This window comes from Taudactylus pleione, unplaced genomic scaffold (genome assembly GCF_031769625.1).
Source record: "Taudactylus pleione unplaced genomic scaffold, aTauple2 ptg000278l, whole genome shotgun sequence".
Lineage (NCBI taxonomy): Eukaryota > Metazoa > Chordata > Amphibia > Anura > Myobatrachidae > Taudactylus > Taudactylus pleione.
This window is the reverse complement of record NW_028284680.1, coordinates 2,698,383-2,713,672: the sequence shown is the minus strand read 5'-3', so window position 1 is coordinate 2,713,672 and position 15,290 is coordinate 2,698,383. Positions and strand designations below refer to the sequence as shown.

The following is a 15,290-nucleotide window of genomic DNA, read 5'->3' as shown; positions in this document are numbered from 1 at the left end:
GATGTCTGACATCATCACCTATACCCCAAGGTATCCTGTGGAACCCTATGGACCCTGAAGTAGAAAAATTTCCCTTTTAAATGAAGTCGTGGCAGCAGATTTTGGCAGCCCAGGCCAAACGGAATAGAATATAAATAGGAAATGTTTGTACATACTGTTGACATGAAGTCGTATTAGAATGGAAGTGTTTCCCACAGCGTTAGAAGCCAGGCATCGATAGAGTCCGCTGTCTGTACCCCAGGCAGTCTCTCTGACCGTTAGCATGGACAGGCCTTGCTCCTTTAATATCCCGTACTTCTGGGAATCGGTGATTATTTCCTTGTTGAGGTTGTCGTACCAGGTGAGTTCGGAGCTCGGAGTGGCCAGCTTCAGGTTACATGTCAGCTGAGCATTGTTTCCTTCTAGTATGGATGTCTCAAGGCTGGGAGTATCCAGCACTGGAGCTTCTGTGGAATGAAAGTGAACAGATTAGATAAACGTGTGTGTGACTGTGATGTCCCAGCTAAGTAAGTACAACACATCAGAGGGTAGTAGTTTAGTAACTGGGGTAGTTACAGAACATTATTGCAGTATAACTGAGATACGACGACTGCTGATAACATAATTTGTTCCTTCTTATATCTGTAGGAGGTTCCAGCAGCCCTACACCTGGTTATTAGGCTGGACACCTCGATACGGCTCCTCACCTGGGACTTGGAGTACATAGATTAGCTTTCAAACAGGGGTCTTAGCGCTTGAGAAACAACAGTATAGGTCAGCCCATGGGAGTGGGGAAAGGCAGGAAAACATGGCGTGGACTTGGTTTTGGGATAGAGGTATGGCATGCCTACGCAAAACACAAATATTATGGAAGTAGGGGCTTAAGTTTATTTCATTATTGGTTTATTCCCTGAGGACAGTAAAAGATATTCATACGTAGTTGCTCTGGGTTAAATAAGTGGTTTCTTGGTTTCATCGTAACCCTATCACAGCCAGGGACGTAGACGTTACATCCAAGTAACCAACTATGTTACTGATCACCTGACTTGTGGAGATTGCAGTTGTTTAAGAACAAACTATATACTGTATATTGTGCCGGCATCTAGTCATGTTGTTGTTGGATGGAGTGATACTATAAGTGCTGACACGGATTGTGGGTCTTCTCCACTCCCCCCTCCACCTATAGACACTATGGTGAAATGGCCACAACCACTGAGGTCAGAACACAACCCACCAACTCTTGGGATTTGCAAATTATGATAGACTAATTAGCAGGGATTACTCTACTATTGTGATTCTCCCAGCAGCGATGACCAAACAATCACAGTCCCAAAAAGAAAGGTCTCATTAAGATACCAAACTTAACTTAAATCTGCTTTTAATTCAGCTAAGGATCGACAACAACCTGATCTTAATGCTCCATCCTACCTGGAAGTATACGCATTTACAGTCCTTTCTCATAAAGCCATCACTGGCAAGTTCCATCCATGTGTTCTTTTCTCTGGAAAATCCCAGGCCGCTGAGAATAGTGCTATAGGTGATAAGGAGCTGTTACCCATTAAATGCATATTAAATGACGGTCGACATCTTCTCGGTGATAAATATCCTGTTATGGTCTAAACAGGACAATAAGAACCTGCTCTATGTTCAGTCTGAAGCTGACACCAAGCCCGCTGGCCTGTGCTCGGATCAATCTACTGATCACCTTCTGCTCGGGAGAGAACATAAAGGCAGATGCTCTTTCACAATATTTTGATTCACAGGATGAAGAACCCTGAACCAAACGAACCAACCCGGCCTCTTGTCAGTTACTTAGGTATCTAACCAGAAAATACCTAAGGTCCTTTACATCAATTACCAGTTCAAGGAACGTGCTTAGGTCTGATCTAACTTACTTACTTGCTGTGGCTTTAATACCATCTGGGTCATGGTAGAGAGGTTCTCCAAGGCTGCTCCTTTGTACCTTTAGAAGTGCTTCCATTTGCTCCTAAGCTAAAAGCCTGTTTTCTTAAAGAGATCTTCCGATTGCAAGGATTCCCATTAAATAAATCAGACTGAGGACATAGACTTGACTCTGACATTTTGGAGGCATCACAAGATAACCGGCCAGAAAGTCCGCCATTGGCTGAGTTTGCTCACAATAAAAAATCCATGAGGCACCTTCCTATTCTCCCTCCTTTGTACTGTTTGGGCTTCATTCAGTTCCATGACGTTCTTCAGTACCTGCTAGCAGTAGTGTTGCTCATATTACCACCGCAGAGGTAAAGAAAACCTTTGGGAATTATTACTTTTGCTGATTCCATGGAAGACACTGGAGACAACAGAGTATACTGCATTCCCTAATAGCAACCAGCTGCTTAGAAAGCCCAGACAATGCCCATGAGAGAGCTTTTCCCCCAGACCTGCAGGAGAATCGTCAGTGGGCAATAACATTTCACACCTAGCAGAGATGGTCCCCGGGACTGACCACGTACTATGAACCTTTGTCGGACACTTAGCGCACACACATTTTCCATCCCCTTTTTAGGGAGGTCCTTAGGAGCAGAATAAGCAGGTAAACGACAAACATTACACAATACCACACTGGAGTTGAACGACTAAAGGCTAACTGGTAACTTAAGCCTCCTTCCCAGCTCTGACCAATGGAGGTACAAGATCAACCCTCCCCCCTTTTAACACGAACAGCCTGGAGGGTACAAAAGATAAAGCCTCTGAGAACGCATCCAGCCACAAAACATACAGCTGAATAAGTGCCAGCTCAGTGCCTGAGGTCCGGAGCCTCTATGGCAGGCATTCCAGGAGGAGGTACGTCTGCTTGGGTCCAGCTATGGAGGCCATCACCAAGAAGACGGTACTCTGCATTGGTCACCTGCCTAGCGAGGGATACATGTAGGTTGTGTCTAGTTATCCACCTGCAATCTAATGCCCTGACAAGTGTCACTGCCACTAGGGGGTAAACTTTACTAAAGTGAGAGTTTTTAGAAGTGAGTTTTAAAAGAGATGTTGCCCATAGCAACCAATCAGATTCTAGCTATTATCTTCTAGAAAGTGCTGGTTAAAAGTTAAGTAGAATCTGATTGGGTGCTATGGGCAACATCTCTTCTAAAACTCCCTTCTAAAAACGCTCACTTAAGTAAATTTACCCCCTAGGTCTTTGTAGTTGAGGCCAATTCCAGATTTATGGGCTGGGTATAGTAAATATTCTTCATCGCACCGTCAGACATTGGGATAGACAAATGAATGTCCAAAGCTCCATAATGACTCACTAAAAGGTGAGTGCAACCCCTGTAAGCATCTGTGTTCATCACTGGGTTCTCGGAGGATAAACGCCATGTTGTTTCACTTCTTTCCCATCCCCTGAATATTGGAACCCCAATACTGATCACCCAGATGTACAGAGGACTCTGCTTCTGAGCAACCACTACAGAACAACAGAGCTAAGACTGTCCAACGCCTTCTCTTGTTATTTATATGGTGAGCGTTTATATTCCACCAAACACTGACACCACTGTACAGCACTATACACTATGATCTGATTCGCTTTCCATTCCATTTTATAGCCACATTGCTGAGGAAGTTCTACTACACATAGGCACCAACAAGACAGAGAAAGCGTCATGACAACCCCATCTATAAACTACAACCCCTCTGCAACTGAAGATGTACGGTTCTAATATCCCAGGCTGCACATCTCTGCTCTTCACGGATGTCAGACACTTCTGGAACAAGTCATCCACAATACTGAGAGTAGTACTCGTCACGCTGCCCATCTCCTGCGTCTTCTTCATAAGACCCTACAGTCCTTACAATGGATTTTTGGGCTTCACCCCTAAGAAGTGGGTAACGTCAGATGTAACTGGTCAGACGCTGTTGTTTCCTGGGGCTCAGGTCTGCAGACTCTTCCAGGCTGTCTCCATGGTCTGTTGTATGCTCCCGGTCAGTGTCCTCGCTCTGGAGGCGGAGTCGAGGCTTTCTTTCCAAATCCTTGGTTTCCGAACCAATGAAAAAACATCTAGCCAGAAATAAATGATATATATATATATATATATATATATATATATATATATATATATATATATATATAAATAGTTCACTCTTAGACAGGCAGCACCCACCTACAACTCCATCGTTAGGAGTGCCTGGCACATAAATGAAATCAATGCATATACAAGAAAGAGCCAGCACATCCAAATTAGTGAAAAAATAGAAAAAATGTATTGTATAAGGTGCACAGACAAAGTGCATAGTAATACAAATAACATCATGGCAGAGCCTGGGAGGCTTTTAAGCATCACAAAAAGTCAGCATGAATTCCATAGTGAGATAATACTCATATCCATACAGTATGTCCATAACCAGATGCATGCCATCCCAGCAGTAGCCAGCCCAGCTCAAGAGCCGCCTTCGTCAGGAGCATGACTAGAAGTGGGAATGAAGCATACCTATATACCCTACCCAATTAGTCTAAATCTAACTCACCAGAACACACGTAAATGCTCATACAGCTATCCAGCATCGCGCCGCGGCGCCGGAAGTGACGCAACGGCAACCCCGCACAACCGGAAGTTGACGCGCGTCACCATGGGAACCGCCGGCGCGACCCAGCTGACATATACAAGCCGCACAGAGCCCGGAGGGAGCAGCCAATCAGCAATCTCCCAGCGACACCATGACAACAACATGTAAACAGCCGGTGTAATTAGATATATACAATATGAATAAACAGACGGATCCTCACTCTAAACTAATGCTGCACCGGGACCAATGCTAAGCTAATTAGAGATGATGATAATCTGACCAAAAAAGACATTACATGGAGCGAGAGACACATATTATACAAAAGACTAAGGGCCTAATTTATCAACGAGTTTATCACTGAAAACTAGTGATAAATATCACTTTTTATGATAAATGGTGCTCAGCCAATCAGCTCCCAACTGTCATTTTTCTAACAGTTGACAGTTGGGAGCTGATTGGCTGAGCACCATTTATCATAAAAAGTGATATTTATCACTAGTTTTCAGTGATAAACTCGTTGATAAATGAGGCCCTAAGGGTGATATACAGATATATATTCCATAGACAAAAAACTTTACGCTTTTTTTCATTTGAGTGGCACAAAGTCAGTAGGTTTTGTGAAATTTCAGATCATGTCTAAGAAGCCTTAATGGGACATGGAAAACCGTAAGGTATTTTGTCTATGGAATTTCATTGCTTTTTTTTATCATTTATGAACCATCAGGGTTTTGACGAGCAAACCGGGGCCACCTGCAGGGCAGGAGGACAACAAACAAGTGCACTAACACGGGTGGAGGAGCAGACAGCACACAGGAGGTGTTTTAAGGGTGCAGAGGGAGATACGGCTGCGGGGGCAGGCTGCAGGTGTGTGGGGCAGTGGCAGCAGTGGGGGTGCGGAGCAGTGGCAGCAACGGGCATGCACAGAAGCATCAGCGGGCGACAGAGGGACTCACTGGTGCTGGGCATGCACCTGAGAAAATCAAATCAATAAGACACAGATGCATGGACGTATCAGTGAGATCCATCCATGTATTGTTTTAAAAAATGAATGTGTAATATAAAAAAAATGACGGGCCTCCACAGCACAAACCAGCATCGGGCTTAGGAGCCCCAGTGCTGCCTGTGCTAAACACAGGGGAGAAACGACGTAGGGGTTCCCTGTATAAAGAACAACCAGCATCAGGCTAATCAGAGCCAGCCCTGGTTACCAAAACACAGGGGACAAACGACGTAGGGGTTCCCTGTATAAAGAACAACCAGCATCAGGCTAATCAGAGCCAGCCCTGGTTACCAAAACACAGGGGACAAACGACGTAGGGGTTCCCTGTATAAAGAACAACCAGCATCAGGCTAATCAGAGCCAGCCCTGGTTACCAAAATACAGGGAATAAACGACGTAGGGGTCCCCTAAAAAAAAAAACCTGAATTTTCCCATAGAGAAATCTCGAGGGGGGGGCATGGTGTTTAAGGGGCTACACCCCAAAAGCTATTGGAGGTACGGATCTGAAATTTGGCATGTGCTGGTAGAACTGTCGATGCTGCATGACAAATTTCAGGGCAAAAACATAAAAAATTAGGATTTGGGAGTAATATAAATCTCCAACTGTCACTTTTTTCTGACATTCTCAATTAGGACCACTTTCTGCTGTTCTCTATGGGGGATTTTTGGGAAGGCATAACTCAGGGTAGGGGGCAAATTTAGACTTGGGGTTTGTTTTATTAGGTAGCTATTGTTCCAGAATAGGGCCTTTTGGGGTTCAGGGAATTGAGAAAGTTACAGTTTTTAAACTATTACCTCACAAATCCGCCATTATACAGATAGGGAGTTTCAATTCCTTGCGCAGCCGCAGTAGGAGCCTTCAGCAGGTGTAGTCACTGTGGCTTCACTTGGGTGCAGCAAGATGGCTGAAACTCTGCGGCGGTAGCGGGGGCTGGGAACGGGGGGGAAGGAAGCCGGCATTTGTTGCGGCCGGGATGTGGGGGAGAGGGGGTAGGGGTTAGCGGGCGTTAGCTGCGGCCAAAAACTGGGGACGGTAGCGGGCGTTGGCTGCGGCGGCAGTGCAGCAGGCGATAGGACCCGGGGGAGGTAGCAGATGTAGGCTCGGTTCTGGAATATCCGTAATACCTGCATCTGTGTTTAAAAAACAAACACAGAAGCAAGGACGGGATCAGTGAGACCCGTCTGTGCTTCTGTGTTTAAAAATAAAACCTGTGTAAATAAAAGAAAATGGTGTGGCTCCGCCTTCCAAAAAACCAACCAGCTCCGGGCTTTGGAGCCCCAGTACTGATTGTGCTAAATTCAGGGGACAAACAACATAGGGGTCCCCCGTATGAAGCACAACCAGCACCAGGCTTTTCAGAACCAGTCCTGGTTGCCAAAATACGGGGGACAAACGACGTAGGGGTCCCCCGTATTAAGAGCAACCAGCACTGGGCTCTATGCCAGCCCTGGTTCTGGAAATACAAGGGGAAAAAATGCGTAGGGTTCCCCTGCATTTACCAGAACCAGTGCAAGGGGGGGGGGGGGGGGTGTGTGATGCCACAGCCAGGGGAGCCCTTTCACCGGGCCCCCCAGCCGAAGCTTCACCCCTGACCGCTAGTCAGTCCAGGCCGGGAATCCCTGGGGAGCTGGGGAAACCTCACAATAAAGGGGTCCCCCTCTCCAGGGCACCCCAGGTCTATAGCCCAGGGCTATACCCAGCATCCCTGGGCGGTGGGTGCCGGGTTGTTTGTGTAAAGTGTGGTGCTAGTAAAGTTAAAATATTGGCTTTTGCTGTGGAGCTACAGTTCCCAGCAAATCTCCCCCGCATGCTTGTACTTGGAGAACCACAAGTATCAGCATGCGGGGCATTACGGACCTGCTGGTACCTGTAATTCCACAACAAAAGCAATATTAACAAAACCACAGAACACACACCATAGAAAAGTAAACTTTTATTAAAACATACATGCACTCACACATGTACACACTATCTCACATACTCACCTAGTATCCCTGAAGCCAATCTGTCCTCTTCTCCAGTAGATAATCCTATGGATTACCTGTAATAAAAAATTCATACTCACCTCCTCCTATGCGTGGATCTGTCCTCTTCAGGCAATCTAGGGTCTTGGCAAAAAAAAAAAAAAAACGGAAATACGCGGACCCTCGTACATTAGTAGTGTTCTCTAAGGACACTACTACCCGAATGACAGCTCCACCGTGGGATTTCAGTACAGAAATCCCAGTGCGGAACGCTCATTGGCTGAGAGAGGCAAGGCTTCCGCCTCTCAGCCAATGAGCTGTTCTCACCATTGACTTCAATGGTGAGAACCGAGCGTGCCCTTTTCAAAAATGGCGCCTCAGACCCGTGCCCTTATGATATATAAACAGCAGGATTTAGGACCACTACAGTAAAATATACCACTCAGCCTACGGAATAAGGCAGAACCTTATTCCAGTTCTGCTGTCTCAGGCGGCCTTTGTCCATCTCTTCAGTGTGTCCCTTCCCCCTTGTCTCTGCCTCACCCGTCTCCATTAGATTGTAAGCTCTGATGAGCAGGGGCCTCTCCCCTCAGGCACTCTTGTCCCTGCTCACCTTATCCACCTGTATGCCCTTGTGGTATAGAACATGCAGTTGGCATAATACATTTTATCTACATTCTTATTAAACGTTATGCCTTATGTATACTCTTTATGTATAGATAGCTTTGTGTTTGTAGATAGATGTTTGTCCAGTTATGCATTCGGACAGCCCTGTAACGATTGGGATGAAACCACCGCGAGCTGGTTCAGTTGGATCCTGGCCAGGTTTTAGGGGGGTCAGGGTCCCGGTCGGACCTCCCGTTGGTGTATGCTGGGCAGAACTTTGACCTGGGGAGCCTGTTCTGAGCCTTCCACTGGATGGATTTGGACGAAAACTTCACAGAGTGGTAACATTGGATCCCAGAAGACATATTAGGGGGTAGAGGTACCGGTCTGACCTCCTGTTGGTGTACAATCCACAGAACTTTGACCTGGGGACTATGGGCAGAACTGTGACCCGGGAGCCTGTTCTGGGCCTTCCACTGGATGAATGAATGAAAACTTCACAGAGGGGTGACAATTGGTCTGGGGTGCCTAATGGAGTGGCTGGGGTCCCTGTCGGACCTCATGGTGGAGTACGCCGGGCAGAACTTTGACCCGGGGAGCCTGTTCTGGGCCTTCCACTGGATGGATTTGGACGACATCACATTATAAAACGTAATAACTTGAAGATTTAAACCCAGGCAACGCCGGGTACTTCAGCTAGTATACAGCTATAGTCTTTCCTAGGCCATTTAACAATACAAATTGGACATAAATATATTATTTTATTGTTAGACAATCATCGTATATTGTACAGCTTAATCTCTTTCACAGCATAGTTTTGCATGTTGGTGGGGCAGCAAGCTGCTATCAGTTCTATGGACCTGATTCAGAGCCGCTCGCGAGCGGCTTAATGTTTGGCCACTGCGCATGCGCTGCGTCCGGCATGCGCATGTGCGAGCCCCATCGAGCGACTGAAGTTCAGTCGCTACGGGGCTCGCTACAAGACGGGTCAGCTGTCAATGGTGAGTGACAGCTCGCCCCGTTTTCTAGGCGGGTAGGGGGGGTGGCTGCACAAACGCAGGCGTTCAAATAGGAACGCCTGTCGTTTGTGGGAGGACCTACTACATCACTACTTCCTGCTCTATTAGAGCAGGAAGTCCACTCGGCCTTGCGGCTGCCTAGACACTACCACAGGGTCTTGTCGCAAGGCCGATGGTCCCGATAATCGTGACTGTCTCCAGGCCGCTCGCACAAGCTGTGGGAGGTCTCCCACAGCTTTGCGAGAGGCAGGAGAAGAAAAAAACGCCCACAGGCCCTGCGAGCTGCCTGCGGCAGTGAGCGGGTCTGAATCAGGGCCTATATCCATATAGTGACCAGCTCTAGTACAGCTGAAGTTCTAATACACTGTGTGACATTATCCACAAATGACAGGTTAATAGCGTGAGCTGGAGAAATAAAACAACCGTCACATTGAAAATTTCAAACAAGGACCATAATGAAAATACATTTCCCATACAAAATAAAGTAATTGCCAACGTGTTCAACGCTTAATGTTATTATACGTCTGGGAAGAGAGTTCCTGTAACATTCACTCCGGATTCAAGAAATAAAAGTTATCTTTCCAGGTATCAGCAATAAATAATAATTATATAAGAATAGCGAATAATATATTCGGATAAAACGCTGACATTTCTACCTGCGTGCTGGTCTTACCGAGCTGGATGTGGCACTCGGCCGGGCCTGGTATCATGGGGTGAAGGGCGGTGCAGGTGAATAATTTGCCGTTGTAGGTCCGATCGGGCTTGAAAACATAGATGTTGGAGGATTCTTTTAAGTCTCCGATCTCGTTATTATTCCACTCCAGCGTAACGCGCGGAAGTCCACCGGCCCAATCGCAGGTCAGCATGATAAACTCATTCATCTTTGTGGCTACGGCAGAACAGTTTGGCCTACCTGCCGGCATGCCTGACATGTAGAAACAGATCCTATTATCACACTGTATACCATATACTTCATTTATATTCATTTATATCAATCCTATTGCACAATGAAAAGATGGAGATCACAAATGAATACATATCTTATGCTGAGGGTTTGTCCTGTATATACCAGGACAAGTTATTTCCCCAAATGCAGATATCCCCCATATAGGTGTTGTATACAGATTATCCCCTTTATAGATCATGTTCTCACTGCGCTGGGGGTAGAAGGGCTTCATGTATGTCAGACATTGATGTGTAGACCATGGATACGGCATGACACAGTATAGCTGGTGAGGGGATGCAGTCATTAGGTCAACATTTACAATGGGGGAGGCTAGAATTAGGCACTAGGGGGAGGTTTAGGACTAGGCAGCAGCAGCGGGGGATTAGGGTTAGGCTATGGGAGGGGAGGATTAGGGCTAGGCAGCAGCAGCGGGGGATTAGGGTTAGGCTATGGGAGGGGAGGATTAGGGTTAGGCAGCAGCAGCGGGGGATTAGGGTTAGGCTATGGGAGGGGAGGATTAGGGCTAGGCAGCAGCAGCGGGGGATTAGGGTTAGGCTATGGGAGGGGAGGATTAGGGTTAGACTATGGGAGGGGAGGATTAGGATACGGGAGGGGACGGTTAAAGTTAGGCAGGAGGGTTAGGCAAAGGAAGGGGAGGGTTAGGGTACCAGATGGGAGGGTTGGGCAATAGGGGGAGGGTTAGAGTTAGGCAATAGAGGGTGGGTTAGGATTAGGCTACGGGAGATGAGGGTTAAAGTTAGGCAGGAGGGTTAGGTAACAGGGGAGAGTGAGGGTACAGGAGGGGTTGGTTAGGGCATCGTGGAGGGCTAGGCCTAGGCTATGAGCGGGGAGGGTTAGGTTAGTGGAGGCACTACGAGGAGAGTTAGGGTACAGGAGGGGAGGGTTAAAGTTAGGCAGGAGAGTTGGGGTTAGGCAACGGGAGTGGAGGGTTTAGGCAACAGGGGAGGGTTAGGGTACAGGAGGGGAGGGTTAGGCAACAGGGGGAGGATTAGGGTCCAGGAGGGGAGAATTAGGCAATAGGGGGAGGGTTAGGGTACAGGAGGGGAGGATTAGGGAATGGGGAGGGTTAGGCCTAGGCTACAGGAGGAGGGGAGTGTTAGTGGAGGCACTACAATAGTTAGGGTGCAGCATCAGAGTATTAGGGTTAAATCTGTTTATTATTGTGGCTAAACGATGTCTCAGATTATGAGTTGTCATTAAATATCCATGTTTGTATATAAAAGTGCCCATGTTTTCCTCATGCACCTGCCACCCAAATGGGCCAGCTTTTACAGCTAAGGAGGGTACGCAGGGTAAGAGACAGCTTTTACAGCTAAGGAGGGTACGCAGGGTAAGAGAGAGCTGTTACGGCTATGGAGGGTACGCAGGGTAAGAGACAGCTTTTACAGCTAAGGAGGGTACGCAGGGTAAGAGACCGCTTTTACAGCTAAGGAGGGTACGCAGGGTAAGAGACAGCTGTTATGGCTATGGAGGGTACGCAGGGTAAGAGCCATCTTTTACGGCTATGGAGGGTACGCAGGGTAAGAGACAGCTGTTACGGCTATGGAGGGTAAGCAGGGTAAGAGACAGCTGTTACGGCTATGGAGGGTACGCAGGGTAAGAGACAGCTGTTACGGCTATGGAGGGTACGCAGGGTAAGAGACAGCTGTTACGGCTATGGAAGGTACGCAGGGTAAGAGACAGCTGTTACGGCTATGGAGGGTACGCAGGGTAAGAGACAGCTGTTACGGCTATGGAAGGTACGCAGGGTAAGAGACAGCTGTTACGGCTATGGAGGGTACGCAGGGTAAGAGACAGCTTTTACGGATATGGAGGGTACGCAGGGTAAGAGACAGCTGTAACGGCTATGGACGGTATGCAGGGTAAGAGGATATTCCCAATGATGTTACAACATCTGCCCTCTGCAGGTCAGGATCCCTTTGAAGTGTAATACTGAGATAAGTAAGGTGGATTACAAGGGACTGGCACATGGCACATCCTCTCCTGGCATTGTGACTGGTTCACCCCGGGGGGCATCAGCCAGCCAGATAACAAAGGACCCTGTAAGAAGCTGTGCTATACTAACATTAGTCATAGGAAAACCGCAACGTAATAAAAATCACAGTTATGATCCATTCTGAGATGAGTCACATATACAGGGGCTGATTCTGACATTAAATGTATTTGCGGGTAGTCGCGGAAGCTGGATTTACTACCTCATGCTAACGTGAGTTCCCGTGGGGCTCATCTGTGCGTTTTCATGTGGGAAGCTGCTCCGCCCACTGCTCTCAGCACCATTAGTATCGGCACGTACACCAGTCCCATGCTGCGTGCAAGAGATCAGTCAGACACAGGCTCCCCTTCCCCTTACACAGGACTCAGAATAGCATGGAGTAGCTCAAGCTACACGCCTGTGAGACTCCCATGACACACTCAGCGAAGCAGAACGGTCCCGTGCGACTGCAGTGTTGCCGCCCAGTTCCAACACCAAATTGCCGGATTAAGATAAGTATAAATGCGTAAAATGGCATCTGCTGGGCGCTAAAACTCGCTACTGTGCAGACATATGTAACGACTATAGTTTTGTTTCTGTGAGAGTCACAGATAATATATAATATAATATATAACCAATTAGGTTTTAAAAAGTAATCTGTGAAGTGAGACCACGAACCAGTGCGACCACGAACCAGTGCGACCACGAACCAGTGCGACCACGAACCAGTGCGACCACGAACCAGTGCGACCACGAATCAGTGCGACCACGAATCTGTGTAAGACCTCACCCAGAGTTGTTACCAAATCTTAGGGGTATGTTTACTAAAGTGCCACCTTTAAGAAGTGGAGATGTATAGCAACCGATCAGATTCTAGCTATTATCTTCTAGAAGGTGCCTAGGTGTTAAGTAGAATCTGATTGGTTACTAAGGGTAACATGTCCATTTCTAAAAACCTGCACTTCATTAAATATACCCCTAAGTGTACTTGTATATATTCCTTCCTCTTCCCAGAGCCATGAGAAAATACAACCTGTTCTATATTCTGTAACTTTTCCCCATTTTCATTTTAATCTGTATTTTGCACCGTATTTTATGTCATATTGTAACAGCATTTTTACAAATAAGCATTGTACTATTTTCTTTGTATTAAATCCTAAAATCAATAAGTTGTGTCCGTATGTTCCAACAAATTCATCAGCCTTCAGAAGAGGAAAGTCTCTGGCCAGGTTACTTACTGTTAGACTTCAAAGTAGTTACCTCACTGAGTGCTAACCTGCGAATTAACAATTCTAACATCTCTCAGTGTACGGAGTGCGGACATTTGTGAGTACGCTTGGGTTCCAGCTCACCTACAGGTGGTGACACTACACCTGGGATCTAAATGGGGTGTGGATGTCAGACGCTGTTTTGGGTTGTGAGTTAATCTGTGCCCAATGAGTAGGTGAAGGCAAAAAAGCACAGACGGTGTAATGGTTAGCATTACTGCCTCACAGCACTGAGGTCCTGGGTTCGATTCCCACCTAAACTCCCTGACTGTGTGGAGTTTGTATATTCTCCCTGTGCTTGCGTGGGTTTCCTCCGGGTGCTCCGGTTTCCTCCCACATTCCAAAAATATACTAGTAGGTTAACTGGCTCCCAACAAAAAAATTAACCCTAGTGTGTATGTGTGTGTGTGCATGTGATAGGGAATATAGATTGTAAGCTCCACTGGGGCAGGGACTGATGTGAGTGGACAAATATTCTCTGTACAGCGCTGCGTAATATGTGTGCGCTATATACATAACTGGTATATAAATAAAAGTAGCACAATGACTTTACATTCCCCTTACATTCCCCAGCATGTGTGCTCAGTGAGGCAGGACCCTGGCAACTGGCACCAATAGATATTTAATTTCTCAGAACTGTTTCCATGACGGTTGGTACAATAGGAGGAAACATAATTAGTAGATCGTGTGTATTCTATGGGGATATGACTGGTACAATATACTGGTTATTTTATTTTTATGGCCATACTTACTAATGTGCATTCCCCTGTTTTGTTTTTTGTTTTTCATTTCTATCCTATTTGTTATATATAGATATAGAAATTTGCTGGCTCCTAACATGGCCCTTATAGGGAGGCAGGCTCGGCAGAGCCCTATAGGAAGATAGGCTTGCTCTGTGATAGGTGTCGCAGGGAGAGAGCAGCTACTTACCAGACAGGAAGTTACTCCTTTGTAGAGCAAATGCTGTCTGGCAGTATAAGCTCTGTCACCTCCTATGCCTAGCTCTTCACCTTCATTTGCTACATTTCAGGTATATGACCACATACAACGACTGGCAGAATAATCGGGTCCCTCACACTAGAGATGGTCCATGTAAGATCACTGTAGGAGACCTCTCTGCAGTTCATATGCACAGTTAATGTTTTCCGATCATCACTTACCCACGGTAGTAGCGCAGTTGATATCACCTTTGAGAGCCGGATGGGAGATTGTACAGATGTACGTGGTACCGTTCCTTATTTCTGTCCCACTTTTTACCAGGGTTGCGTTTGAGTTTGACACAATGACTTTGTCCTCTTCACTTGGTTTTTGCCAATGAAGCTGAGCCAAGGGAAGGCCCCCAACCCAGGAGCACCAGAGGGCCACGTTCTTGTAGTTATTATGTGGCAGTGCTGTGCAAGTGGGAAACCCCTCTGGTAAATCTGCACAAGAAAGAGTGAGACAGCTCCTACAATGCACATATATTATTCCTGCAGCCATAACACCAATAACAAACAGAAGGGACTCATAATGAGATTAGATGCAACTGCACCAAAAAGCTTGTTCTCGCAGGTGAGCTGTCTGTGTACGGGGGATATAGTTATGATCCCAGTGGTCGAGATGCTGGCGCGGCTGAACCATTTGTGTCCGACCCAAGGGGAGGTTGGCATAGGTGAGCGGCTTGTGTCAGGGAAGACGGGGGTGTTCATGCACACCCCATATATACACGAGAATCAGTAGCACTGTACGGTCTCTTCCTATTGGCTGAATCAGAATTGACCCCCTCCATGTGACAGTGCGTAATTCATTGCCATCACATCTCTATTATAGATTCCCATTAGAATTACAGGTGCTTGTAGGTAATTTCATTTTATTTGTATCACTTACATTTTATATGGAAAACGTCCCTTTCACAGATGTTTATAACTGTCCGGACATTATTCTCGCCTGTGTGTATTATTATATTATTACAGAAAAAGTACTGTGACAATAGCATTTGCTACTAACAGTGCCAAGC

At 46.6% G+C, this 15,290-nt stretch overlaps 1 protein-coding gene across 2 annotated transcripts in view; it reads right to left on the bottom strand.

Annotated features, from left to right (window-relative positions):
- VSIG10L2 (V-set and immunoglobulin domain containing 10 like 2) overlaps positions 1–15,290 on the bottom strand; it is a 64,022-nt gene that overhangs the window by 31,509 nt on the left and 17,223 nt on the right. Inside the window, exons 4-6 of one of the 2 annotated variants that reach the window (XM_088481763.1) lie at positions 14,455–14,715; positions 9,761–10,012; positions 156–446 (exon numbers count right to left, since the gene is read on the bottom strand). In XM_088481763.1, the coding sequence (XP_088337889.1) occupies positions 156–446; positions 9,761–10,012; positions 14,455–14,715 (804 nt within the window). The remainder of the gene's footprint in view (positions 1–155; positions 447–9,760; positions 10,013–14,454; positions 14,716–15,290) is intronic. The other variant, XM_088481764.1, reaches the window with a different exon arrangement.